General features: G+C 40.2%; 2 protein-coding genes across 2 annotated transcripts in view; one reads left to right on the top strand and one right to left on the bottom strand.

Annotated features, from left to right (window-relative positions):
* Positions 1-1,594: 1,594 nt before the first annotated feature.
* Positions 1,595-5,438, top strand: LOC140233945 (uncharacterized). Its single transcript, XM_072314032.1, has 3 exons — positions 1,595-2,054; positions 3,129-3,428; positions 4,693-5,438. Exons 1-3 carry the CDS (start codon positions 1,595-1,597, stop codon positions 5,436-5,438), a joined length of 1,506 nt encoding a protein of 501 aa, XP_072170133.1.
* Positions 5,439-16,140: 10,702 nt separating this feature from the next.
* LOC140234193 (kelch-like protein 38) overlaps positions 16,141-26,110 on the bottom strand; it is a 71,259-nt gene continuing 61,289 nt past the window's right edge. The window contains exons 3-6 of the mRNA XM_072314261.1: positions 22,358-23,470; positions 21,415-21,582; positions 17,174-18,181; positions 16,141-16,536 (exon numbers count right to left, since the gene is read on the bottom strand). Coding sequence (XP_072170362.1) covers positions 16,207-16,536; positions 17,174-18,181; positions 21,415-21,582; positions 22,358-23,431 — 2,580 coding nt within the window. The 5' untranslated portion in view covers positions 23,432-23,470 and the 3' untranslated portion in view covers positions 16,141-16,206. The remainder of the gene's footprint in view (positions 16,537-17,173; positions 18,182-21,414; positions 21,583-22,357; positions 23,471-26,110) is intronic.

Below are 26,110 nucleotides of genomic sequence, written 5' to 3'. Positions count from 1 at the left end.
TTTTTTGCAGTGCCACGAGACAATCCAAACCAGCTTTCTATGCCAGGTTCTGCAGGTTGCTGGATATGTAACGGAATCAATTTGTGATCAAGTTGTTGTTATTTTGGTTATGTTTATCATCTTGACGATTGTCGTGAGAATCATCATTTCATCACGTTCATTGTCTTAATAGTATGATATTCCCCCAGCCCTCTTGGAAGTGGGTTTTTACAGGCTTACATGGTTTAATATTAGAGTTGGCCTGCTATGTGGCTATACTGTGTAGTCGACTTTTTATGATTAAGTGGCGACAGCACTTTTTCACCGGTACATAGCGTGATTACAACACAGTAATTATTTCCATGTACACTGTAGCTACATAACAGTAAAAATAATTCGCTAATGTGCACGAAGTATCACATCAGGGACTTCCCAGTTTTGTTTTATGAATTGTTTGCAAATCAGCAAATTAGTGTTCTATTCAGCTTTGGAGAATTATAAGTGATGATATCCAGTGCTATTACTTAAATGTCAAAATAAGAATATTCCCTTTATAAGTTGAATTGTTACTACTACGCAATTTGTTTTAAGTGTTAAGTGATATTTTCTTGTCTTTCCTGCAGATGAGCCTCCACAAAATACAACAGAGTTGCCTCCACAAAATACAACAGAGTTGCCTTCACAAAATACAACAGAGTTGCCTTTTTCCTTTTCACTCCTAGAAACAATTACTCAGGCCACACAGTCCTCAGTTCGTACACCAAGCTTACTCTCATCGCAGACTTTTTCAGATCCATCTCAGTCATTATCATCGTCGTCCTTATTGTCATCTTCCCTACACTCAGAAACAGTCATAAAATCGCCGTCACATTCAATGCACTCCATCGCTCCATCAGAGTCAGCTTCAGCCCAATCATTATCATCATCACCATCATCATCATCATCAACATCATCATCACAATCATCATCATCATCATCATCACCATCATCAACATCATCATCATCAACATCATCATCATCATCATCACCATCATCATCATCATCATCCTCACCATCATCCTCACCATCATCATCACCATCATCATCACCATCATCAACATCATCATCAGCAACATCATCATCACCATCATCAACGTCACCATCATCATTGCCATCATTATCATCACCATCATCATCACCAACATCATCATCACTATCATCATCATCATCATCATCATCATCAAAGATTTCAGCTTCATCGACATCAATGACATCCCGTGCTTTACTTCCATTTCAAACAGGAAAGCCTGTTATCCAGACGTCATCATCATTACCCGTCACGCACCCATCTACACCGTCTTCATCTACGGGGTCATCCTCTACGTCGTTCTCATCATCATCATCATCATCGTCATCTTCATTGTCATCCTCATCTTTCTCATCAACCCATCAATCACTCACTTCTCATCGCGGCACTACAGAGATGCATGCAACATCACAATCCTCTGCGTCTTTGCTCGAACCTTCGGGGGAGATTTCAACTTCTTCAAGTTCATTGCCTACACCACCTCTCACCACTCATTCATCCTCCTCCTCGTCTTCTACTGCTTCTACCACTAGTAGTGGTACCATTACCATGTCTACTTCTTCCTCTTCCTCTTCATCATCATCATCACCAACGTCTTCATCTGTCCGTCCAAGTATTCTTTCTACGCCATCCTTGCCTTCTTGCGGGGGCACTTTATACCTAGGACGTCATGACTCGTTCACCATAAAGTCGCCGAACTACCCGCGCTTCTACCCGCCAAATCAGCGCTGCTCCTGGATTATTCTCGTCGCGCAGGGCAGCACGATTAATGCCACTTTCCGTAGCATCGATCTGCGAGGCCCGGCCGACTACGTGAAGGTCTACGACGGGCCACCTACGAATGCGCGAGGGGATGCCTCACCCATCGTGCGGGCAAGCGGCTCCACAATCCCGCCATCCTTTCAGACTTCTGGCGACTTGATGACGGTGGTGTTCGTGTCTGGGTTTGAGGCGGTAGAGAGGACGGGGTTCGTCCTAGCTCTGAATGACGTATCAGATCACTTACCCAGTAAGTCTACTTCTCTTCACATAATAATATAGAGTTTGATCGCAAAATAGGTTTTGACCATTCTAAAGTAAATCACTCATTAGGTAGAGCAAGATAAAAACCTTTCAAGTGGTACGTGATCACTTGTTCCATCACATTTATCGCTTGCTTACTACTACTCTCTTTTTTAGTAGTTTGAATCGCAAATATCTCGAATTGTTACAAAATAGGGTAAACTTTTTGGGGGGCAATCAAACGCTTCATAATACTATGTTCTAGGAATAGTAACTGCGTATGCCACAAGTTTGCCATCATTTCAAGACATATTATGTTCTGGTGGCCATTAAACTATCCGTGGCCCCTTCCAGTGATGACAGGACTGGTATAATGACAGAAATATAATCCACAGGGTGCACGCGTGACTGTAGCTCATTCAACCAGGCAATAGCAAAGGATTATGCTAATCCTGAATTTATAATGCATAAAGACACCTGAAATCTGTTGGCCATATCACTTAGTTCACCAAACAAAAATTAAAGAAAGAAAGAAAGAAACACATCAAATTCTAATTACAGTTGCATACAGAACAATTTTCTTGATCACGCCGAAATAAGGATGGTGTGTTTATTCCACAATAAAAACAAGAACGGATACGTTGAGCAGTTGTTACGTAAGGTAGATCCGTCCATATCACTTTAGTCTGACATGCGTTTATTTGTCGTTCCAAATATCATCACTTACTAGACAGGAGACAAAAACAACGTTTTCATAAGTTATGCCATTTGATTCAATCCAAAGAAATCCAAAGCAATGCTTCATTGATAACAACGTCGCGCCGACCAAATTTTGACAGTTTAACATCAAATGAATAGACATCAAATACCTCAAAACATCAAAGTAGACATCATGAAGGAACAAATTATGATATTTGTATTTCTCTATAAAATATGAAAAAAATAATAATTTGTGTGTTAAAAATCGACTAATAAGGATATGTAGTCATATCTCTACTTTCTTCCTCTCTCGTTTTGTGATAAAACTTTTTTATAAGTATTTTGATATATTACTTATGCAATGTATAACAAAACAATCCAGTAGGCGCGCCGACCTCGAACTCAACCATGAGTGTACACCTGAGCAGCTGGGTGCTGGTTCTCATCACTCTCGTGCTGGTCGTCCTCATCATCCTCGCCGTCGTCCTGGCGTACGTCTACTGGCGGAGGTCATGCCGTGGTTCGATTGTGGCCGATTTTCAGGCGTGGCAGCTGCTCCGGATGAGATGTGCTCCGTCCCCCGTGCCAGCCCAGCGCGAAGCGTCCGTAGACTCTCTTCCCATCGGAGAGCCGGGCAACGGAAAGGCTGCTGAGGGACGAGGAAACTGGGCCTTTTTTGCAGGTTAATCGCGCCTTTTGATGTTGTAGCCAAAATATGTTTTTGTTTAATTTGAAATTTGATTTCTACGATAACGGCAATAGAAATCACGTCTGATTTTATTCAAACTTTGCTTTTGTTCCACTTCAACCTACTGTGAAAGATATGTCGTTAGCAAACTTCTTATATACGCTATGTGCGTTGCTGAGAGAGTAAATGTTCATAGTGACATGCCTTTGATAAGAGTGCTTTATTAATTTCGTGAACCGTTTGTTCTTTGAACATTGAGAGCATCGAGATTATTACTATTGACTCATTCGACACGAAGTAATACTTTGTCTCTTTCTTTCTTTCTTTCTTTCTTTCTTTCTATTAAAACACTTTCTGAGAAAAATTGCATTGCATCACCCCTTCTTTGTATCAATTCCTGGTGTTCAATAAAGGAAGATAGCTCGGTGTTTTGTTGTCGTAAAGGAGAGCTATTTTCCTTACAAATAAACTGACATTCGTATATCAGTGGCTCTGTTTACAAAATTTTTACCCCATTTCGACGCTCTCATGGTATACTATCTTAAGGCCGCGGCTCCTTTGTTGTTGTTGTTGTCGTCGTCGTCATCGTCGTTGTTGTTGTTGTGTTGTGTTTTGGTGTTTGGTGTTTGTTTGTTTTTTGTCTGTTTGTCTGTTTGTTTTGTTCATCTCTCTTTGTAATTCTTTAAGTATTCTTCCCTTCTCCGTCAAATTTTCCCCTTGATCATATTAGCTAGGTTTACTACACAGACCTATTCAAAGCGTTTTATCTTTACGTATACTAACTAACCGACACAGTAGGCCCTATCCCATAAGCGGTCACCTTGCACCCTCGCAAACTCGTATAACACTTTGTGTCGCGTTTATGCTTTTCATTAGACTGATTAGGCTTGCAAGTGTACCACACCACTTGAGACACCAGTTTGTTGAACATCTGTGGTTGTCAACCGCGATAGAGTCAATCCAGTTATCCCGTGGTTAACTGTATTATCACATCTATGTAGCACAGGAGTGCAATGATCTCTTCAAGTAGTTAGCCCGAGAGTGTTAATATTGCTTTCAAAACCTTTTAAACTCAAAGTTTAATCACATACTTTTATTACTTTGTTGTCTGTGTGATATTTATTAATCTATGTGACGTACTCTATGGTCTCCAATGTGTAGTGGCTCTTGATTGTTGTTTCTTTTTCTCCCATCACAAGGACGCTAGTTAAGTGCTTTGAACTCTTATACCTATCTACTCTTCCCCTTCGCACACTAGACCAGCGTGAGGTTCCTCCACCCGTCTCCGTACCATCGTCCGCCAATTCCAACGGCGGTATGAAGAGAGACCGAGCTGCGGATATCGAGGGGAGTCCCTGCTTGCCGACCAGCCGGAAGATCCGCCACATCCACTGGCAGCTTCCAGACTCGCCTAATCGTTCGTACAGCCTGATCCACGCCCTGGTGGCCCTGGGCGAGGATGATGACGATAGTTGCCATAGCAGCGGCTTCTCTTTTGACCTATCTGTAGGCAAGGAAAGCCGGGATGGAAGCATCACCAGCGTAGCGGGCAGCGAAGCAACTGTGGAAGCCGTAGATGAAGGCAGCAGGAGTCAAACTAACGATAAAAGTAGTCAGCGTGTCAGCATACATGTCGATCAAAATGGCGATGTAGCTGCCAGTTGCAACTCATCCAGTGACGACGACGAGCCGGTAGCTGCTGTCAGGAACACCAGTGTGGACGGTGAGGCAGAGGAAGAAGACAATTTGTACCATCCCGATTTCAGTCTCGACTTAATTGACGACGACGACGACGACGACGATGATGACGGTGATGATGTAGGTGATGACGAGGAGGTCGAGGCGGCTTACGACTTCCAGTTCGGCGGCGAACACGACAGTGCAGACGGTGCCTCGAACCAAGATTTGGATGGCTGTACGGTGCAGTTAGTGAGTCGTAAGACGACCAACACAGACTGTGAGGAAGGCTTGCCTGACAGTGCAAGCCTGTCATGTCCTTCTTGAATGGTTTAAAGATGTTATCATTCATAACGTCTTCTTTTCCTAATTCTATGCAAAGCAGAAAGCGGGAGAAAGTGGCAATTTCACGATAGAAGATCATTCTTTCTCCTGTCTGAAGAAGGCTATCGTATAAAGCTTAACACGCAAATAAACCTTGAATTAAGTGTTTTTCCCCCTCGAACAATAATCTGAATTGAAAATGTCCTAAACTCAAACAAACACATATTTCATCGTCTCAAAACATAGCTCTTAGAAGGGCTCAAAATTCATCTTCCACCTTTTAGAATTTGCTTGCAATGTATTAAATCGGTCTATCAAGACATTCTTCTTCTGGCTGACGCAATTTGCCAGAATAATGCATTGATCATTGTTGATTCAACACATTTTCTGATGCATAGGTTTTATTTTTAGAGTAGATATTGACAGTTTATGTAGTCATATAGGAACTGTATTTTACCTTTAATTGTTTCTGCGTATTGACTTCATTTTCGCGAGAAAGCACAGCTTTTTTCTTTCATACTTTTGCAAACTTTAGACATCATTCCTCTTACATTTGTCACAATGCCATTCAACGTGCACGTCAAATCCGAAGGTCTTCATGAGATGTAGACCGTCAGACCGTCATTACTGAATCTATCGAGGGATTATTGGCAATGTCTATATTAACACTATAAATTTCGACAAAAAAAAAAGAAAAGAATAATAGTCATTCATCAGAACACGGCAGTCTCCAAGTCCTGCAATAGCTGTTGTAGTAATGTCGTAACTTGCAACAGTCAAAGAAAGCACTTTTTGTGAATTTTTCCCTGCATTTTCAGGTGTCATTTTTACCATTCATTGTTAGAACTTCATAAGGTAGACTTTTAAAAAAATGGACAAAATGTCTTGCCTTTGAACGCTGTTTTGTTTTTGTTTTTTCGCTTGGAATTGGTGTTTGTTTACAAATGATGCTGAATTTTCAAAACCATCCAGTTCAATCTGAAGTTAATTCGTAAATTGCTGACAAAACTTACGATATTAAAGTTTCTGTTAGTCTCAGATTGGCTCAGTTTGTTAATTCCTCTTTTTTTTTTTTTTTGTATTGTGCAGACTTGTAACTAAATTTAAAGGGATTATATGGATTTGGTTGAGATGGGGGTTCAGGTTTAATTTTTTTTTTTTTTTTTTTGCAAGATAATCAAAACACACTTACAGGAAATATTTAAGACCACACAATTCTAAGAGGAATATATGAGACATAATTTAAAAATCCCCCGAATTTTGCAAGTACGGGTGTACTTGTATGCAAGCGTTAATTACAAAAACGGCGTTGCTATGCATTTAAAGAGATTAAGTTTTATACACTGCATTTCTAAAGTTCGTCCTTGATATAAAGCGGGGAGTTTTCTTCCTAATTCTGGTGTGTCTGTCGATATTCCTAGAATGGCGTCAGTTACGCAGCAGAAACCGTACCTTCACAAAGACACAAACAAGCACACACACAAACAAACACACACACACACACACATACATAGATATAGTCAGAGTTTTATTTCTCCACTTGTATAAAAGAGAAATAAGCATGATATGATATGATATGATTTATATAGCGCCAAATCCACTCTGCAGAGTGCTCTAGGCGCGGAAGGAAGAGAAAGTGAAGGAGATAAAGGACATACAAATATCAAGTACATGTAATAAGTAGTCAAATTGAGGCTTTAAACAAGTGAGTTTTTAGACTGCTTTTAAAGGAGTCTGATGAAGAACAATTTCTTGACGTCATTAGAGTTTGGTCGCAAAACGACTTAACTCCATTCTTGTCAATTTCAGGTTTTTGTGATCAAAGCTGCTTAAACAACAAAGGAACTAAGAAAATATGGGACATTTTGATATGAAATTCAAATTGCTCTCTGGCATGTAAAATGTGAGGTATCAAACGTTTCATTTTAGTCTCATCATTTGTAAGACTTTATAGATCTTAAATGGTGCCTAACTCGTTTGTGATCAAACGCGTACAGTGGACTCCTCGGGACCAGTAATTTTCTTCGTTATATCAAAATTTCATTAATATCCAAACAAACAATAAAACTATAATAGAGTGGATAATGTTGTGGCCTGAATATTTTACTTCCTTGTAACTGGAATTTTCTTATAACCGTGTTCGTAATAATGGGAGTACACTATGTACTAGTATATATATATATATATATATATATATATATATATATATATATGAAGAGTTTGTTTGCAAAAACCGATAAGTCCATTTTTGAAGATTTTGAAGTACGATCTCTGTCATAAAGTACAAAATAATACCTTTTAAATGATACATTGGTCACTACATATAAAGGTATATTTTTGAAGTTATGGTCAAAAGAAGCAAAAATTTTCTTATTATTCTCTTTATTTTTCTTCACCTTTAATTGCAAATATCTCCATTTGACAAATATGGACTTATCGGTTTTTGCAAACAAACTCTTCATGATATATATATATTCATTTATTTTATATATGTATATACATATATATTCATTGTTATGCACTAGATACAGGACAGAAAGAAACCATAGTATTTGCAATGCACAGTTTCATCAATTTTATTAGTAATCATACATGCATACCACACAGCACATTCCATATGTAATATCACACTCTGTAAAGCATTTTTTTAATGATTCATCACGACTCCATCATTTGTACAATCTTACAAAATATCTCATTTACAAATATTCTAGTACTTAAATCTTTGTCATTGCCTCGTCTTTTAATATTCTTGATTATCAAATTCTTAATTTATAGGAAACAATGATAGTTTGTTGATTAGAATAAATAATTGTCATGATTTTATGTCATCTTTACACAATATCATTTACTCTCACTTTGCTTTAAACTTTCACAACATCTATCCATAACAAACCATAACGACTCCTTCAAAAATTCTTAACCCACCATAAATCTTTACATACTTTGTTCTTGAAGCAACGCTTAATTCACGATGCAAAAACTGCACTAACTCATCAAAATCAAGGCATTTTGCACCACAGAGTACTTGAAAGAGAAAGAAGCAAGAAGTTTCATCTTTCAGCCATTTTCAACTGATATTTCAAAGCCACACAACGATGCATCACAAAAATTCAGATTCATCTCATACGATGAAGACGGAAACAGTTTGAAACGAGTGCACCAGTGTTCTAACATCTCTTTATACACAAACAAGGATGAGTAAACACGGTACTGAAGACATTACAAATTCCATACATGGGTCTCCCAATGATTGTGAAATTTCTGGGTCCAATCTCACCCAAAGGTTTGCCAAGATTGTTTCCACACAAATAATTGTCGATATCACAGCTGACATAGGTCTGATTATTCGCGGAGCAGTTTAGAACAACTGCATTATAAGACAACTGCTGTTTTCAAGGAAGTGGCTAGGCAAATGACAACCGACCAGCTTTGACTAAAATGTATTTCTGTCTTCAACATGGTGATTGCAATTATTGTTCCCTGTGAAACAGACATGCCTCGCTGCTGCTACCGTATCTGCAATTAACCATGATTGTAATTTGTGGTCAAATAATATTGTTCATGAAAGAGCGCCAAGACATTTCAAAATGAAGCAAGCAGAGGATCAAAGTTTGAGAATAAAATAAAGCCTCTGACACCCTTCACGCGGAGGCATAAAAATATGGGAAGAATGATAACATTTGTCAGTCAGTGTTTAACTTCCACGCATGTTCTTGATGCAAAACAAAGTTCATGTAAATGGAAATCGTGTGAAGTCGTAAACAGCTCCTGATTAATAAAGATGTCTGTCACAGATTGTACATGACATGCTTACAGAGGGCAGCAAACAACTAATTAGTACTGCCTTGCTGTGCAGGAAAGCACAATGACAGGAATGTACTCTGCACCAATTATCTTTCAGATAGGATTAGAATCACTTAACTTGTGGTAAATGCACGTTAGGTAGTAGAGCAACATGTAAACATACCTTCTTCCCCGAAAAACATACAAATGATGCCGGTAGATGTACAATGATGGCTATCTTTCATCAACTTCATACAAGTGAAGCTTTTACCTGCACACAAGCATTTTACAGCTTACATTATATGCACAATGCACCTGCATGTTGATAATAGTTTTATATTGTCCAAGCTTTGACTATTAAGTGGTATATGTAACACCATATCAACTCAGATATGACCACTCCCTTTGAATCCAGAGAGCTGTTTGAGGAAGCAATCAACAGAGTTCAACCATTTTGTTGTTGTTGTTGTTGTTGTTCTATAGGTCACATGAAAGACAGGATATGTGTTAAAGTTTAATATGACAAGACAGCCATATTTTCAAGATCAAACCTCCATCTGACTATTCACTGAAATTATCTCGGCATTCTCTAAGACTCATTCTATTGTAAGTACCTCCTTGAGTGTCTTCTCATGGAAGTTCTGGGGCCTGTTGCATAAAAGTTACTGTTGTGGTAAATCAGGAATTCGATGGAAGTTATCATTGGATGGAAAAGTCACCACAATAGTAACTTTTATGCAATGGGCCCCTGCACTTATGTTTTCAATACTTACCGTTGATGCGGTGACAAGACCTTGTATCTCAAATTTTGGTGAAAATGACTTTCTTGGATTAATGGTTAGATAATCAGTTAAGAGATGTCCTGTCCAATCCTTAACTGTCTTATCCCCACATGAAGCCACCATTGCATGTCAGAGGAAAGGTTATCCCATTTGATAAATAATGTTTTGGCTGGCTGCCATGTTCTCTTGCTCTCCTGAACATTTAACATTTTGTAGATACAAGGTCTTGTTGTCCCAGCAACGTTATGCTACACAGTGTATTACACCAGGCGGAATAAAGGGAGATATTGACTCCTTGATAATTAAAAACAGAATCTTGATGGTATCTCTCTCAGCAAATATACATTTACTAAAACTGCACCAGAACTTTAATATCTGTTTCAGTCTCGCATGAATATTTCAGTTTCAATTCAGCATTTAGCAAGGAGACAAGAAAGAGACGATTACTCTGCACAGACATTAATTTTCCTGTTCTTTGTTTAGATTCATATTGAAACAGCATCATAGTATTTGTGGACATTACACGGCTAAAACCAAGCACAGAAGAGAATGCAACAATGGAGAATGATAACACCAAAGTAAAGTTATGACGGCTGGTTGCACATTCCTAATTTGTGCTCACATATCACAAAATGTCCTACATGAATTTGGGCATAATACTTGCTACAAATGTACACATGGCGTTTCAATTCCAGTGGGTAACGGCAATGAAACTTTTTCGGAAATGTAACATATATGAGAAGCCCTGAACTCAAAAAAAAATATTCAAATCAATTCCAAACTAATTTAATCAATTCAAACTAAGCCCATCCCCCCCCCCCCAAAAAAAGAAATAAAATAAAATAAAAATTAGATTAAATTAAATAAAAATAAAAAAAATGAATAAACAAAGGGTCCAAAATACTTTTGACGGTAATTAATGAAATTCCATCGATCTTTCACAACCAAGGTGATAATCTTGTAGATGGGAAGTTTTATGGCTTGTTGCACATAGACACCACATAAATGTCAAATTATGCGGCAGCATAGCTCTAAAATCTGAGCAAGAATAGTCCATCACTCATCTCAAGCCAATTTACCCCTTGTCATTCAGATTTGCCTCCTCTTCGATTAAAAAAGCAAGAGACCCGCGGGTCTAGCGCTCACCCGAGTATCGCAATTTCACCTTTCACGCAGTCACTAATCTAAATTATTCACAGCTCTACTAAAATTTGACCAGGCTTCTCAAGTAGAAGATGAAAATGTACAATAAAGGCCGAAATTTTTAAAGATTCCTTAATTTGGGGGGGCCCCCTGGGGCCGTCTGGGTGGGGCATGGTGCCCATTTTGATAAATTGAGATCCTGACCCCCTAGGGATGCTACCTGCCAAGTTTGACGAAAATCCATCATGAGGTTTTCAGGAAGAAGATGAAAATGTACAATTCAGGCCCCCATTTGGACCTTCCCAACCCCCCCCCCCCCCCCTGCCCCCAAGAGGGGCACCCCTGGATTTGCTATGAACAAGCTTGAAACTACAGTCATTAATGTACTCACTCATAGTATTATCTTAGCTCTATAACTTCTGATTCTAGAGAAGATTTTTAAAGATTCCTTCATTTTGGGGGGTTTGGACCCCTCCCCACCCCCCTCCCCTGGCTCCCCTGGGTCCCAAGGGGGGCACCCCTGATTCTGCCATGAACAAACTTGAAACTACAGTCATCAATGTACTAACTCATAGTATTAACTTAGCTCTATCACTTCTGGTTCTAGAGAAGAAGATTTTTACAGATTCCTTAATTTTGGGGGGTTTGGGCCCCCCTGGGGACCCCCTGGGTGGGGCATGGTGCCCATTTTAACAAATTTAGTTCCTAACCCCCTAGGGATGCTACCTGCCAAGTTTGATGAAAATCGGTCTTGGGGTTTTCAAGAAGAAGATAAAAATGTAAAAGTTTACGCACGACGGACGACGCACGCCGGATGAAGGGCGATCGCAATAGCTCGCTTGAGCCTTTGGCTCAGGTGAGTTAAAAAGCAGAAATCTCCTTTTGCTATAACATTCATCTGCTGAAGTAACTACCTTTTTTTAGTATGCCAGTTGATGCGTTGATCAGCAAGCAGTTGAGTGCCTGGCGTCACTGCCCTTCTAACAAAATGCTGTGAATATCTTATCTACATGTAACACCTTCATGAGATTTTTGCTCACTGATATATGAAACACAGCACATACTGACACCCACAGGCCTTTGTCAATGACTTTCAAGACACACAGCAATTATGATATTTTATAAATATTACCAATGCATTACACATATGACCAACTTGAAGATTGTATAATGAAAAATAAACTATGCATATGGTCTCTCAAGTTTTCTTCTATTTAAAACACAGAAAAAAAGCTGAAAACCAAAGAAAATCAGTACCTCAAAATTTATGAAGCTAGGTGGTTTACAACTGTGTCAAAATAATCCAAAACTTTACAGTCACTCACACTGTCACTGAAAGATACTTCACTGTCATTGTATCTCTTGTGTACAGAAAAATAAACAAACAAAACAGTGCAGTCCAGGATTTTCCACTTTCATGTGTATGGCACAAGTGGGTTGTACGGGCGAGTTTCAGAATAGGAGAAGAGAAAAAATATTGAAACAAAACGGAAGCACTTCAGTAGAACAAAGGCACAAGTGCACCAAATATGTCACAGAAGATACAGGTTTACAAGCTTAGGATGTTTTATCTCAAGAAATTCAGAAATTTTTAATGTGCAAGTCTCACACAGGTGACGTCAGTGGAAAAGCCAGCTTGGAGCTCCTGCACAGTAAATACAAATTCTACACCTGTACTTCGCATGAATCACCCAATGAGGAGGGATGTGAGATTGACTACATGAACTCATGTTACTCTCATCTCAAACACACACAAAAATAAATACAATAAATATAAGATCAATTACGTAATAATAAGTCGTGAAGCAGCTGGAAGAAAAAAGTTTGGATTCTTTTCTTTTTTTTCTTTTTTTTTAGCCCTGATGTTGACCTTTAGTTGGACGAATCAATTATGTGATAGTTTTTGAGCTGAATGCATTTTACGTTTGACATGGTTGTGTCTACAAAGAGTACGATAAAAGGGTCACAAACATTTGCATCAGCGCAGCAAATGTTTGCGCGATTGTTGACATCACAGCTGACATCAGCCCACTAGGTGGATGAGAACGCATTTCAATACAGGCCACCATAGCTGGATTCAATCTAACACATGGATAATGCAAACAAGAGTTTAAAAATGGGAACATATGAGTTACAGAGATAACATATGGTCGTTACCTCCACACCAATAATGCACAGTGATTGTCCATAAAAGATTTGTCCTCTATTGAATCTTTGCAAACATCATAATATTATTAGGGTGTCCTGTATCCAGTGTATTGGAAGGAAATTGTACGTAGCAAAGTACTTTAGTCTGACCACACCCCATCCTACAACCTCTGGAAGCATAAAACATAATATAATAAGCACAAGAACACAAATCCCAAAAGATTTAAAATTACAACCATTCATGTTCAAGAAACAAATTATCTCTTAATATTGTCACAGCTTTGACTGCACAGGCAACCATTTGATATTAGATTTATTTTCATTTTCAATTTCAATAAAATCTGTAATTGCTTAATACAAGAAATTGCACTTATTAATTATTGAAAGATAAATTTAGTTTGATGACAGCACAATGCAAGAAATCATTTGGACTGCAATATGTATGGGGGTTTTTTTCTGTCAAAACATCAATGTACAGAGTCTTTTTCTACTCTCCTCTACCTAAAGCAGAGAAAATTTTTAGAAATGAGACTGGTAAGATAAAGGTTTCAAAGCTTTCCATTAGTATTCCAGAGGAGACAAGACTATGTTATTTGCATAATTGTGGCCAGAACTTTCAATGATGACAAATATGTGAGCAACAGTCAATCACTTCTATGAATTATCTGCTGTTTCCAATGGAAGTTGAAACTTGCATTTTATGAATATCACGTCCTATACACGAAACAGCCGACACTTGCTTCTTATTATCATTAACATTGGCATTACCATCATCATCAGTCATCAAAACCAACTTATGCTGAGAAATCCGCCTAAATGCTGCTTGAGTTGCTACAATTTTGAGGCATGTGCAAGCTTCTTGCAATGCAATTTCTTTCAGCCCATGGCAGACTTTATGGATTACCATGAAATACCACAGTACCCATCCTATTTCTCCTCCCTATCCCCACCCCCCACTAAAAAGAGCCTGCTGAATTACTGACCCTCCCTCTCCAACCCCCAACCCCAATCCTAAATACACTGTACACATAAATAGATTTTTCATTTATTCTGCTTGTTTGTATGGTACACTTGGTCAACGTTCACTTGCTTTTCATAAATACGTTAACTACTCATATACAACACAGGCTAACACTTTCATACCACCACTCTAGACTCTGTCTTAAGTACATGTCATTTGTAAGTATCACACTTCACTCTCCATATCCTCGCACCAGTGAGCACACATTGAATGGTTTCATTCACACTGACCTGTTGAAAGTACTTTTCAATTATTTCTTTTTGTCTATTAGCACTTCACGAATGTACACAAAACTCTGCTGAATACCACTTGCAGTAGCATCTCCTACGAATTCCTCTTTTTTTTTTCCAGTAGTCTGACAAAGGTTGCATCAAATCACCCGACATCGATTTAAGTACTGTGGGACTGAATGAAGCTGGACAGATCTAGGAATTGGCTTGCTTAGCACTCTAAGTGCTAATTGTACAATGTACATTCACTAACACAGAGGCACCCATGTCTTGGTTTAGACAGTCTACATCCACACAAAGTGCATCATTTCGGATTAATGCATTCATAGACTAATGTTCCACAGAGTTGAGTACAGATACCTCTTGAGATAATATCATTGTCCATGCCAATGTTTGTTGATCTGCAACCTTCATTTCCACTTCTGTACAGGTACATGTATATATCACAGTAAAGTCCAGGTTATTGTACACTTGTTGGCAATATATGATTTTGTTTGACAACCAAACAGAACTTACTAGTTCTGATTTGTCCAAATTCTGTCTCCAATTTCTTTCAATACATGAGGCATAAATGTCCAACTTATGGCTGAAAACTAATTTGTTCACTGATGATGCTAGATCTGTCAATATGATATGTTTAGAATTACTGTCAATAAATAGCTCCTGCTTATACAGCATGGTGAAGATTTCACAGCAAGAAGAAACAGCATTTGCGTTTCTGCTTATTTTTCACATGATGTTACAAAACAGAGAAGCTGATTAGTGCATGATTGTTGTATCATAACACAGACATTTTCCTTAACTTGGCATCATAATCCCTTCTGGTAGACTGTAGATCAGAAAGTGGTCATTTGACTATGCACTGACCTATTTAGGGTGTATTCATTGATGGTGAGTCCTTGCTACTGACTCAGCAGTTTTAAAATAATGCTTACCAGCAGAGAGTCACAATGCCCTAAAGATGAGAAAACTGCTCGAATTTTGTTCGACTCTTGTTTCGAGATACATTTCTCGGCACCCCATTGGTGTGCTTGAAAGCAAGACTATGAAATATTCTTTACTAGACTTCAGGAAGCCCCATTTCCTACATTTGCGACTAACAAACTGCTATCAAAATATAGATTTCTCTCTCTCCTTCAATTGAGCTAATCTGCAAATGACAGTAAATCATACAAATCTGCATTACATTGCCCGGGTGAACTTTATACTTTTATGCACGTGCATATTAAGTTGATAATATCAGTTTGTGACTATCTGCCCAATCTATTCACTAAAGAAAGAGATGATAGAGTTCAATAGATGATTGAACGGAAAGCAGCTGGCAGTTTATCACGTGTCCATATTTGCTCAGTGAACAAGTTTTGCTGAAGACACATAAAAATGACAAAGACTCGCACCCCACCTCCCATGAACTATACTGATGCAGTAAAAGCAAAGCTGTAGTACAGAGCAAATGAACAGAGAAGATCTGATGCTACAGCTAGGTTCGTTAGGGATTGATCTCCACAGATTTGAATACACTATGAATTCTCCTATCGAAATACACCTACAACAATTTGAGGATGTTCCAGTACACTTATCCGGGGTTGAGGCCATGCCTCTATGCAAATAAGTATTTAAAGCACCCAGCAAAGCCCCGCCCTGGGGTAATGGTGAGCTGCTCATCTGCTGTGGTTGGACGCTGTCTTGGGCACCCAGCTGAGGAGGGCCTTGGGGAGGCCAATGTACTTCTTGATGGTGACACAGCCATGGTGTGTCAGGGCCCGGGGCATGGGGCCAAGCACTGTCCACTCGTTGGTCTGCGGGTCAAACTGCTCCACGCTGTTGGTGGAGATGGTGAGGGCATCGTCCTCGTCGCCCACTGTCCATTGGCCGCCGATGACGTCAATCTTCTTGTTGGTTACCGTCATGGAGTACAGCTCCCTTGCGTGGCCCTCTGCATGCTGCATCTCGGCGATGGTGTTTACTTCTCCCTTGTGGGGACTGTACACCTGTATCAGAGGAAGATGTTGTCATGGTAACACAACTTACTGAAATACATGAGCATTCGAGTGATGAATAACCCTGGAATCACTTTTTTGCCTGCACACATCTAGATGAGACTAAAAAACGTAAATGCACACAGAGCTTGAAAAAATATATAACGAGTAATACATTTTTTTAATTTGCTGACAACTGAGAATACAGCACACAGGAAATGTAATTCCGTTTCTTTTCAAAAGAAGTGGAACATTTAACACTCAAGGTCACCCTGCCATAAGTGCTGGTAAACAGATTCACAAAAGAGTTAAAGTTCACTGTAGTAGCTCACATTCCTAACCAACCAGGATAATTACTCAATTGCAGATATTACGTGACTTCAGTTTCACATGACAAATAAACAGATATACAACTGTATGCCAAGAAATTCAAATGTCACGAAAATTGATGAGTTTTGTCTTTGCTATTGACAGGTACTTTCAAAACGACATAACATATATAGAGCATCCGTGATACCAATTTTAATATGCTGATGAGGCACAAATTTTGTGAAAACTATGTACTATCGTCAAACTATTTGTCAATGGAAGTGAGAGTGTCGCATCCAACTCAAGATGCCAAAATACAAAACCAGAAGGAAATAAGTACCTGCACTCTATACTCTGTCCTGCCTCCAACCAGATAGATTTTGCTCTTGAGGGTTGCACCCACTCTTGGCTCACAGGGGAGGGAGACATCCTTGATCACTGTCCAGCAGCTCTTGTCTAGGTGAAAGCACTGCACCAGGATGTCATTCGTGTCCTCTGTGTGTCCACCGATCACGTAGAGACGACGGCTGTGCGCAGTGACAACAGGATCCACCACCCCGTACGCGAGGGACTCCGTCTGTTTCCACTGGTTGGTGCGGCGGTTGTAGCGCTCCACCTCGTGCAGGGGCTCGTTGCTGGAGTCAAGTCTCCCTCCAACAGCGTAGATCCTGTCGTGGAGGACACCAAGGCCATGACACAGCCGCGGAATGACGAGACCGCTGCATTGTGACCACTCGTCAAACAACGAATTGTACTTCCACGTCTCGCCCGTGATGAGCCTACTCGACTCGTTGCGCCCACCCACCACGTATACGTCATTGTTCATGGCGACGACGCGGTACTCCGTCGTGCTGCCCGGATACGGCGCCAGAGGGTACCACTTGCGCCGCGCGCTGTCGTAGTAGCAGGTGTCCTTGATCCACGTCTGCTGCTTGTTGCGACCGCCGACAACGAACGTGACATCGGCAAACGCCCTCCGCGGCTTCATGCGAGGGTCAGTGGTGTTGCGCCCCTCTCTGATTATCTGCTGCATCTCCATGGCCTCCAGAATGAGGAACTGGCATCCCTCATTGTCCCTGATCAGAGGTGCAGTCTTGATCCGTTCTCGTAGGGTGTCAGGCCCAATGTAAGGCAGTCTAATGCACATGAGCATGTCCGCGAGGTAACCGACTCTTTCGTCCTCCTTGAACCTGACCCACTTCATCAGGGCTTCAAAGGCCTCCTCCTCAGATCGCAGGTTGAGGTTGTCATCTCCCAGGTAGTCCAGGACTTCTTCTGCACTCAAGTGGAGGTACTGATCTTGCTTGATCACTTCAGGGAAGCACTTCAGGGCATATTTAGTGGCAGCCTGGAAGAAGACAAGATTTCAGAGATAATTTTTTTAAACCAACTTCATTTACACACCTCAATACAATTCCATCTCAGTTGGCGAGAAGAAGAGTGTATATCATGTACAGTAAACATGAAAATTTTTCAGCATTTTACGAAACAAGAAACCACAGTGATTGTAGAGGCACACAAATATTTTGTGTATTTCATGTTTTAATTCTGTGGAATTAAAAATGTGCAAAATGCATCTTTAATACCCGACCGAGCACAAAACGATCATTCGTGCTAAAATGTCCACTTTTACAGTATTGCTTTGAAGGTTTCGTGATTATACAAACACAATGAATACATGTCCACGTATTAAAGCATTTTAAAGATAATATAAAGTTTTGGTACCTCAAAAGTTTCCCTGAATTTCCTTGTCTTAGTTTGTGTTTTAGATTAAAGTACCTTTCATATAACTAACACTGTGAGACTTACTCGCCCCAAAGTGCTCTCATGTCTTAGTAATCATGCAATTAACTGCGACCAGCAGCCCCATACGCATAGCGCAATGGGGCTTCGCATTGCAGTATACAGGATCATGAAAGATTTAGTATCGCGGGTAAATATCAACTTAAAATCCAAAAATTTCTTCAATTTGAAGACTTACCAATTGAGTTGAAGTATTGAAAACAGGCTTCGGGCAACGTTTGGTTCTGCCAATAGTCCCTTTCTGTTCGAATTGATGACTGAATTTGACTTGGTCGAGAGGACCTTGGGAGAGCTACATACACTGAATACTAGCGGCCAGTGCATTGGCACACATCACATGCGCACAAATTTCAAATCCATGAACGGCTAAGATGTTTGTGTGCGCATGCGCTGGCCTTCAATTCAGTGTAGCTCTCCCAAGGTCCTCTCGACTGAGTCACATTCAGTCATCAATTCGAACAGAAAGGGACTATTGGCAAAACCAAACGTTGCCCGAAGCCTGTTTTCAATACTTCAACTTAACTGGTAAGTCTTCAAATTGAAGAAATTTTTGGATTTTAAGTTGATATTTACCCACGATACTAATTCTGTCATGATGCTGAATGCTACAATGCGAAGCCCCATTTAGCTATGCGTATGGGGCTGCTGGTCACAGTTAGCTACAATTGTATGCGTATGGGGCTGCACGCTGCTGGTCGCAGTTGTCATGCAATAATGGTTTCGTACAATACGTGTACTACCTTCGCTGTCGTACGGCGGCGGCTCTGGTACGAAACCATTATTGCATGATTACTAAGACATGAGAGCACTTTGGGGCGAGTAAGTCTCAGTGTTTAAGGTACTTTAACCTGAAACACAAACAAAGACAAGGAAATTCAGGGAAACTTTTGAGGTACCAAAACTTTATATTATCTTTAACTAAATATCAGTATTTTACAGCACCAAAATAAAGTAGCAACCTTTGACTATGAAAAAACAGATGCTTGGCTGTTGAGAGCTTTAGAATTTCCAGCACATTATATGGTCCAAGACTAATCAGAATGGTACATTTGACTGTCAAAGATATTGCCCCATCTAACTGACGAGCTTTCACTTTCCATGTTATAAATACTTAGTAGTTATTCTCGGGTATCGCTGAAGTAGATTCATATGTCATGACCACATCCTTGTGGTAAAGTCATTGCAAATATTAAAGATGTGCTGTGATGAATAAATGATGAAAGATAATTGAGATTGGAGAGATCAATTTAAAATGCAGAGGGGAAAAACCTGATTGCAGACTGCAAACTGGCGGGATAGATACATTCTAGGAAGAATAAATCTCAGCGATTTCTTCACTCTTCTTAATACAATGATGATTGCTACAAGAGCATCCAATGAGTGTTACAGACACCATTTCAAGCAGGCATACAAACTGGAAATGAAACTCACAAAACAAAAAAACAAGAAAGAGTATACTGCCAACTTTAAGCAAAGCAGCCAACAGTCACACATCAAAGTCAGGGAGATTAAAAAAAGCTGCCAGGGAGATAGTCAAATTTACAAGCAACTAAATGGGCAATTACAGTTCCAAGATCACAAAGGTCTTTCTAATCTTCTGTCAGAAATCAAGCAAATAGTTGCAAGAGCCTCCTGCTGTATAAGGGAGGCTAAACAGCTCTGGCAATGATCAATTCAATTCTGGGAAGTGTTTCATAATGCTTGACTGTAAGACTGATTATACAACAGATGCCATTCTAAAAAGTTATAGCTCAATCTGCTATTAAATCTGTGCTTTAAGATCACGCCTATATTTATGAAACGGACTTACTGTACGATCAAAATTGATTTTACGCTCGATTTGTTGAGTTACATCAAATGAATTGAATGTAAGATCAATGTTAACTCTTTCCGAAAACGGGCCTCTGATACTTAGGTAAATTGTCAAATCATTAATGACCTCACAGCACTCTTTCATCATTATATCAGGCCACCAATCTTCTGTACACTAAAGAGTGCATCATGCTTCTTGACACTGCTGGCCAATCCCCTTCATCTTCTTCCCTATACAGAAACATTTCAATGTAACATTGATCATTTTTGGGTGGAGGTTTGGAGGAGGTTTAAAAAAATTACAATCTTCACAAGGATATATGCTCCTCTCCTCTCTCTTTCTTCCTGTCAATCTATCTTCAAATGTATCTATCAATCTACTGTAAAACATGATATATCCGCGGCATGAATTTTTCGCGAATTGGAGCCGACGGCCTTTTTTGCGGCATGAAATTTTCGCGAATTGCCACTGGCATTCAATGCATATAGTGTAGACAAGAACTTTAGTGTGCATTTTAATTTCGCGAATCTCGGTGCTCGCGAAATTCGCGAAATTAAAATGCACGTGAATATTCCTCGTTTTACAGTATCTACCTATCTATCTAATGCTAGCCCATAGCTACAGAAGAGCAGCAATGAAACTGCACGAATGATGCAGGAGAGCACAAGGATGTGATGATACACAAATAAATGTAGACTTAGACAACAGCTATATCCATATATCTACAGTGTATCTATCTACAACAGTCATCTATTTATCTATCTATCTACACCTTTCTCTATCTAATGCTATCCCATAGCTACATAAGAGCAGAAATGAAACTGTACGTATGATACAGGCAGACACAAGCACATGTACGTGATGATACATAAATACCAGTGCATTGTGAAGGAACTAGGTGACAGCCAAGTGATTTGTAATGAGATGCAATTCTGTGGGATACAATATCTGATGTCACTTAATACCTTGTGCAGCTGCTCACAGCTGAGGTCCATGGAGGCAGTGCGCTGGATCTCCAGGCAGTTGGCCGGGTCCAGCATCCCGCGCAGGAAGTCACTGCACTTTCGGATGGCCGAGGAGTGCTTCATCATGGAGGCAAGGCGTAGTGCTTCTTTGGCATTCTCTTCAAAGATCTGAGTATGGTTATGTGACGATATCAAGAGGAGGCACTTAATATGTGTTACAAAAACTTGATTTTAAGACAAACAGGGATCTGAATTATCACTGAAAGTAAATATGTAACGTTCTAACAAATATAAACATTCAAAATTCACTTAACACTATTGTACTCCCCCTACTACCAAATCTCTCAGTAAAATTGTTAGGTTTTCGTAACACAATCAAAAGCACAAAAAGCATACGATAAAAGGTATACTTTATGCAGCCTGGCAATGTGCGACTACATAGCTACTTCTTATGTGTTGTCTTTGTTGTTGTTGTTTTTTCTTCTTTCGCATACACACATCAGGATGAAAAACATCAAGCATTACGTGGTAATTTGTCACTCATAATATTTTCAGGATTCATCAAGATTAAAAAAAGAAGAAAAAGGAATGACGTGTATGATTTTAAAATGCAAAACCAAGCACATGAATCTTGAGTTGACACCATGTTCATTAAACAAATTTCTCTATCAACTCAAGCCTTGTTTTGATTTTGAGTATGGCTTCATCAGGTCAAGATTAAAAATTTCCTGAAGTACATTTATTCTTGCCTGATTTTGGTTAATCACACTTTAACCACTAAATCTGCTTTGTGCACTGTGTAATGCATGTTATACAGAAACCATAATTTCTTCAATACATTCTCATCCAGTCACTGCTATATCTTAAACTCTTCAAACAGTAGAGATTGACTGATTGACAACAGCAGAGATGAAGCACTCCTCCTGCCCCTTGCTATACTGACCTCAAGTCGAGATGTGTATGTGTAGTTCACAATCATCCTCAGGACGGAAGGAGTGACATCTTCAATGGTTACCTTTCCTGAATCTACAGTGTGCACCATCCGCTTCTCCATCACATCGTCAATGGTTGCTATGACAACACGGTGACACAGAAGCTCCTCCTTCTCCACGCACAACCTGACATCGACAAACTTTCTGTCGTGCCTCTGGTCGTTGAGTCCGAGGAGGATTTCGTTGACGTGGTACGGTTGCTCAAAGGTGTACTCTGCCGCGAGTTTTGTGAGATCGCTCGCAGACTCTCTCTTCCTGTTGTCCTGCCGCTCAAGGAATTCCAGGCACGCTTGCTCGGCTGAGTGCATGTGGAACTGGCGTGACGCTGCAAGCAGTTTTGTTGCATTTTCATTACTGATTGTTAACTTGGCAGAGTAGATGTAATCCAGTAATAGGCGCACAATGAAAGGTTCCACAGCATCAATGATCAGCTCATCTTTGACAATGCGATCACCCTCCTCCGTCACTTCATCTGCTAGGCTGTGCGCAAAGAACCGACTTGTGGCAGCTAGCACTACCTTGTGACATCTGAACCTTACACTGCCAACAAAAACAGTGAAGTCTGTGAACTTGTCCTCCAGGCGAAACTGGTTGAGTTTATGGAGTACGTTAGCCGCGTAGTTTGGGTCATCGACCTCCTTCTGTTCGTAGGTTGACGACGTGATTGTCCACGTACTGCCGTCGGTTTTAAGACTGTCCGCAACGCTGAACTGGCTGCCGTAGCGGCTGAGGCGATAGAAATTGCCGGCCATGGATAGCCTCTTGGACAGGGACAGGGTGGAGCCAGGCGTTCTCCTGATGACAAATGACAGGTTGTTGATGGGTGTCATGTCTTGTAGGTGCCCGTTGGGAGCGGGAGGAACCGGGGATGAGCGGATGCAATCGTCGCATGATGACGGCTCTTCCTTGATCTCCGTGAACGGGGTGTGTGCTTCTACCTCCGGTATGTCAGGATACATGAAGTTTCCCGGCTCGTTGACAGGTGGCCGGGCCTTCTTACGACGACAACTCTGACAACATCCCATGTTGGCGTTGAAGGCTTTACATGCTAGTCACTGGGAAATCTGAAGAGGGAAAAAAAAACACAGAAATAAAATGAAAGGAGTTAGTTTTGTGGAATTGGAATACAACGTGTATTACAATTGTAGCCATGGAGGAGTCGAGGGAGACCCCAAATTCAACACACAAAGAATGAAGCAAGAATAATGGAACTAAATGAATGCTATCGTCTGGTACCTGGCGTGTTCACAGAAAATGCTCTCCTCTATATTGTTCTTAAAGAGAGACAATTATATTATGCAAAACATATAAAGTGGTCAATGTACATGCTGATATTTCGCATACAGATAATTGCACGAATGGCAGTTTATCAGACATTCTTGCGGGTTAATTTTCTTATTATCATAACTGCAAAAGAAAAACACAGAAATATTCAAAAGGAAGTGTGACTTCTCAAACAAACCATAAAACGCCCTTGAAATGAGATCAAATCTCAATGTCAATGTGCTAGCCTTGAACAATGCATGCAAGGGATTTTTTTTTTCAAAGTTTTTGCACATTGTTTTTTTTTTTGACATCAACAGCCCATGCATGATACTCATGAAAATAGAACTATAAAAGATTCACCATACATGTACACTCCCCAGTTAATAACAGCAGGGGAGATCACTGCAACTTATCTAAATAACTGTGGACATGAATCTGTACATATGATGTGTAGAAAAGAAGATATATTTCACCTAGCTTATAAAAAGAAAAAAAAAATCTGCATTCCACAAGTAGTGTCCAAATAACTGTCCCAGGTGTTTGTTTGTTTGTTTTTTCTTCCTTTTGTTAGATCCTAACATTAGACCATCTTGGAATATTATTCTATATGGACTTCAATTTACTTATCAACAGACAACACAGATGTCTGATACAGGTCTGTCTGTGCAATGTATCACTAAGTAACATAGTGTGTTTGTGTGTCTAGGCCCTACTTGCATTTTTTTTCACAAGGGTCAACATAACTGATTAAAAAGAAAAAATGGAGTCAAAAGGGGCCTGAGCTTTCGATCCTAGCAGAATCTTCGTCAGAGGCACAATGACAAACAAGCAGGGAAAGCAATCACATATAAGGACTGCACACAACAAGAACAGACAGGGACAGGCTGGGTACACAGAACAAAAAGAAGAAAAAAAAAAACACAATTTTTAATCAGGGACCAGTGGGTAAGGGGAACGGCAATTCACAAGGACAGTCAAGGTCTGCTAAAAGAGTGTTAAATGGTGCTTTGCAAACGATACAAAGTTGTCTTTGCTCACTTTGAGTTTGAACAATTCTTGTTGAAATTCAAGAAGTTGTAATTCAAACTCTCGGCAATACCTCGTGGCTTGGCTATGTGCCTATGATAGGAAGTAGGTAGGCATCCTAATAACGTTTACTAGATCTATATTATATCACCAGGTACATTGTACGTGTGAAATGCCTGGCTGATAATGCCTGAAATTTCTATGCACTGATAGATGGATCAACTCACTAAAGGAACAACAACGACAACAGTATTTGCATCTTTTCCGCACGTCATGGTGTGATAGATGGGAAAATCTGAGTGCAATCACTCGCTATCTCTCATTAATCGACAGATTACAAAACCTGGCGAGCAACGCCGTGTGATCTTCCACAGATGTGGACACACACACACACAGGCAGCTGGGCGATGGGGTAGCGTGCGATACGTAACACTGTATCAGTGATATCTCAGACAACGGCATTCATTTACACAATTGCCAATACAGTTGCTGTACTCACCGCGATTAGATTCTAACATTGTTAGTTAGCGGTATTTTTACTTCGATCAGAAGTTCATTACGGCGTTAGATTATATTCAGCAGACGGTTTTAGTATTCAACAATGGAATGAAATATATCGTCTCACGATCGAAGAGCAACCCACCAAGACCAAAGCCAGTCCCTCTTGCATCCATTACAAAGTGTACGTTTAGTGATGTATTTACGGCCTCAGCTCGCCTACGAAGTGAAGTTACAGGAAAGTACGGTACGGTGTGAGTAATCTACCACGTCGATCACCAGTCGTGTGGTGCGATGGTGGCTTTGCTGGGCAAAAAATGAGAGAGAAAACTGGCGACACACGAGATGCTGCATACGCCACACAGAACATTAGCGCACATAATCATGAATATGCATATCTATCTCCTCGTCACTGAATTACTTGACACTTCCATATAACACACATAAGTATGGCTCGACAGAGAGAGAGAGAGAGTACAATGTACCTGTGCAAGTCTCAGATTTTAGATTTTTCCATGACACGATCAGACAGAAGTACAGTGGGTGTGTTTCGTTCCCATATCCATGCGATTCAACAGAAGTCCCATGTCAACGAAGACGAACTGCCAACCTCGCCTGAATAAAGTCAATGCGGTAAATTGGCACAACCCATTCCCGATCAGCTGGCAGAAGGACTCCAGCTGCGACGTAAACAAAGCTAGTTACAGCAGAGGTTACAGTCAGGCGATTCTTTGATTTTCACAGAAGAGCTACGGCCCTGCAACGCCGCGGCATGTAAATGGCATCAAACTGAGCTGAAAGCAAATTGAAATTTCTAAGCGGTAATTTTCGCATGCTAAAGCCATCGGCATTCCTCCGAAATGACGTCGAAATTTATCTGATCGGCCGCACAGAAGTTGCTCGGGTCCGAACAG

The sequence above is a fragment of the Diadema setosum genome, chromosome 10 (genome assembly GCF_964275005.1).
Source record: "Diadema setosum chromosome 10, eeDiaSeto1, whole genome shotgun sequence".
Taxonomy (NCBI): domain Eukaryota; kingdom Metazoa; phylum Echinodermata; class Echinoidea; order Diadematoida; family Diadematidae; genus Diadema; species Diadema setosum.
The sequence above is the reverse complement of the archived record's forward strand: the minus strand, read 5'-3'. Positions and strand labels throughout refer to the sequence as shown.

What these genes read in the sequence shown, in the direction of transcription:
- LOC140233945 (XM_072314032.1), top strand. Translation starts at nt 1,595, where the DNA reads ATGTCTACTTCTTCCTCTTCCTCTTCATCATCATCATCACCAACGTCT. An exon ending in CGTATCAGATCACTTACCCA is followed by an intron (nt 2,055 to 3,128) that starts GTAAGTCTACTT and finishes AAAACAATCCAG; the next exon opens with TAGGCGCGCCGACCTCGAAC. An exon ending in AAACTGGGCCTTTTTTGCAG is followed by an intron (nt 3,429 to 4,692) that starts GTTAATCGCGCC and finishes TTCGCACACTAG; the next exon opens with ACCAGCGTGAGGTTCCTCCA.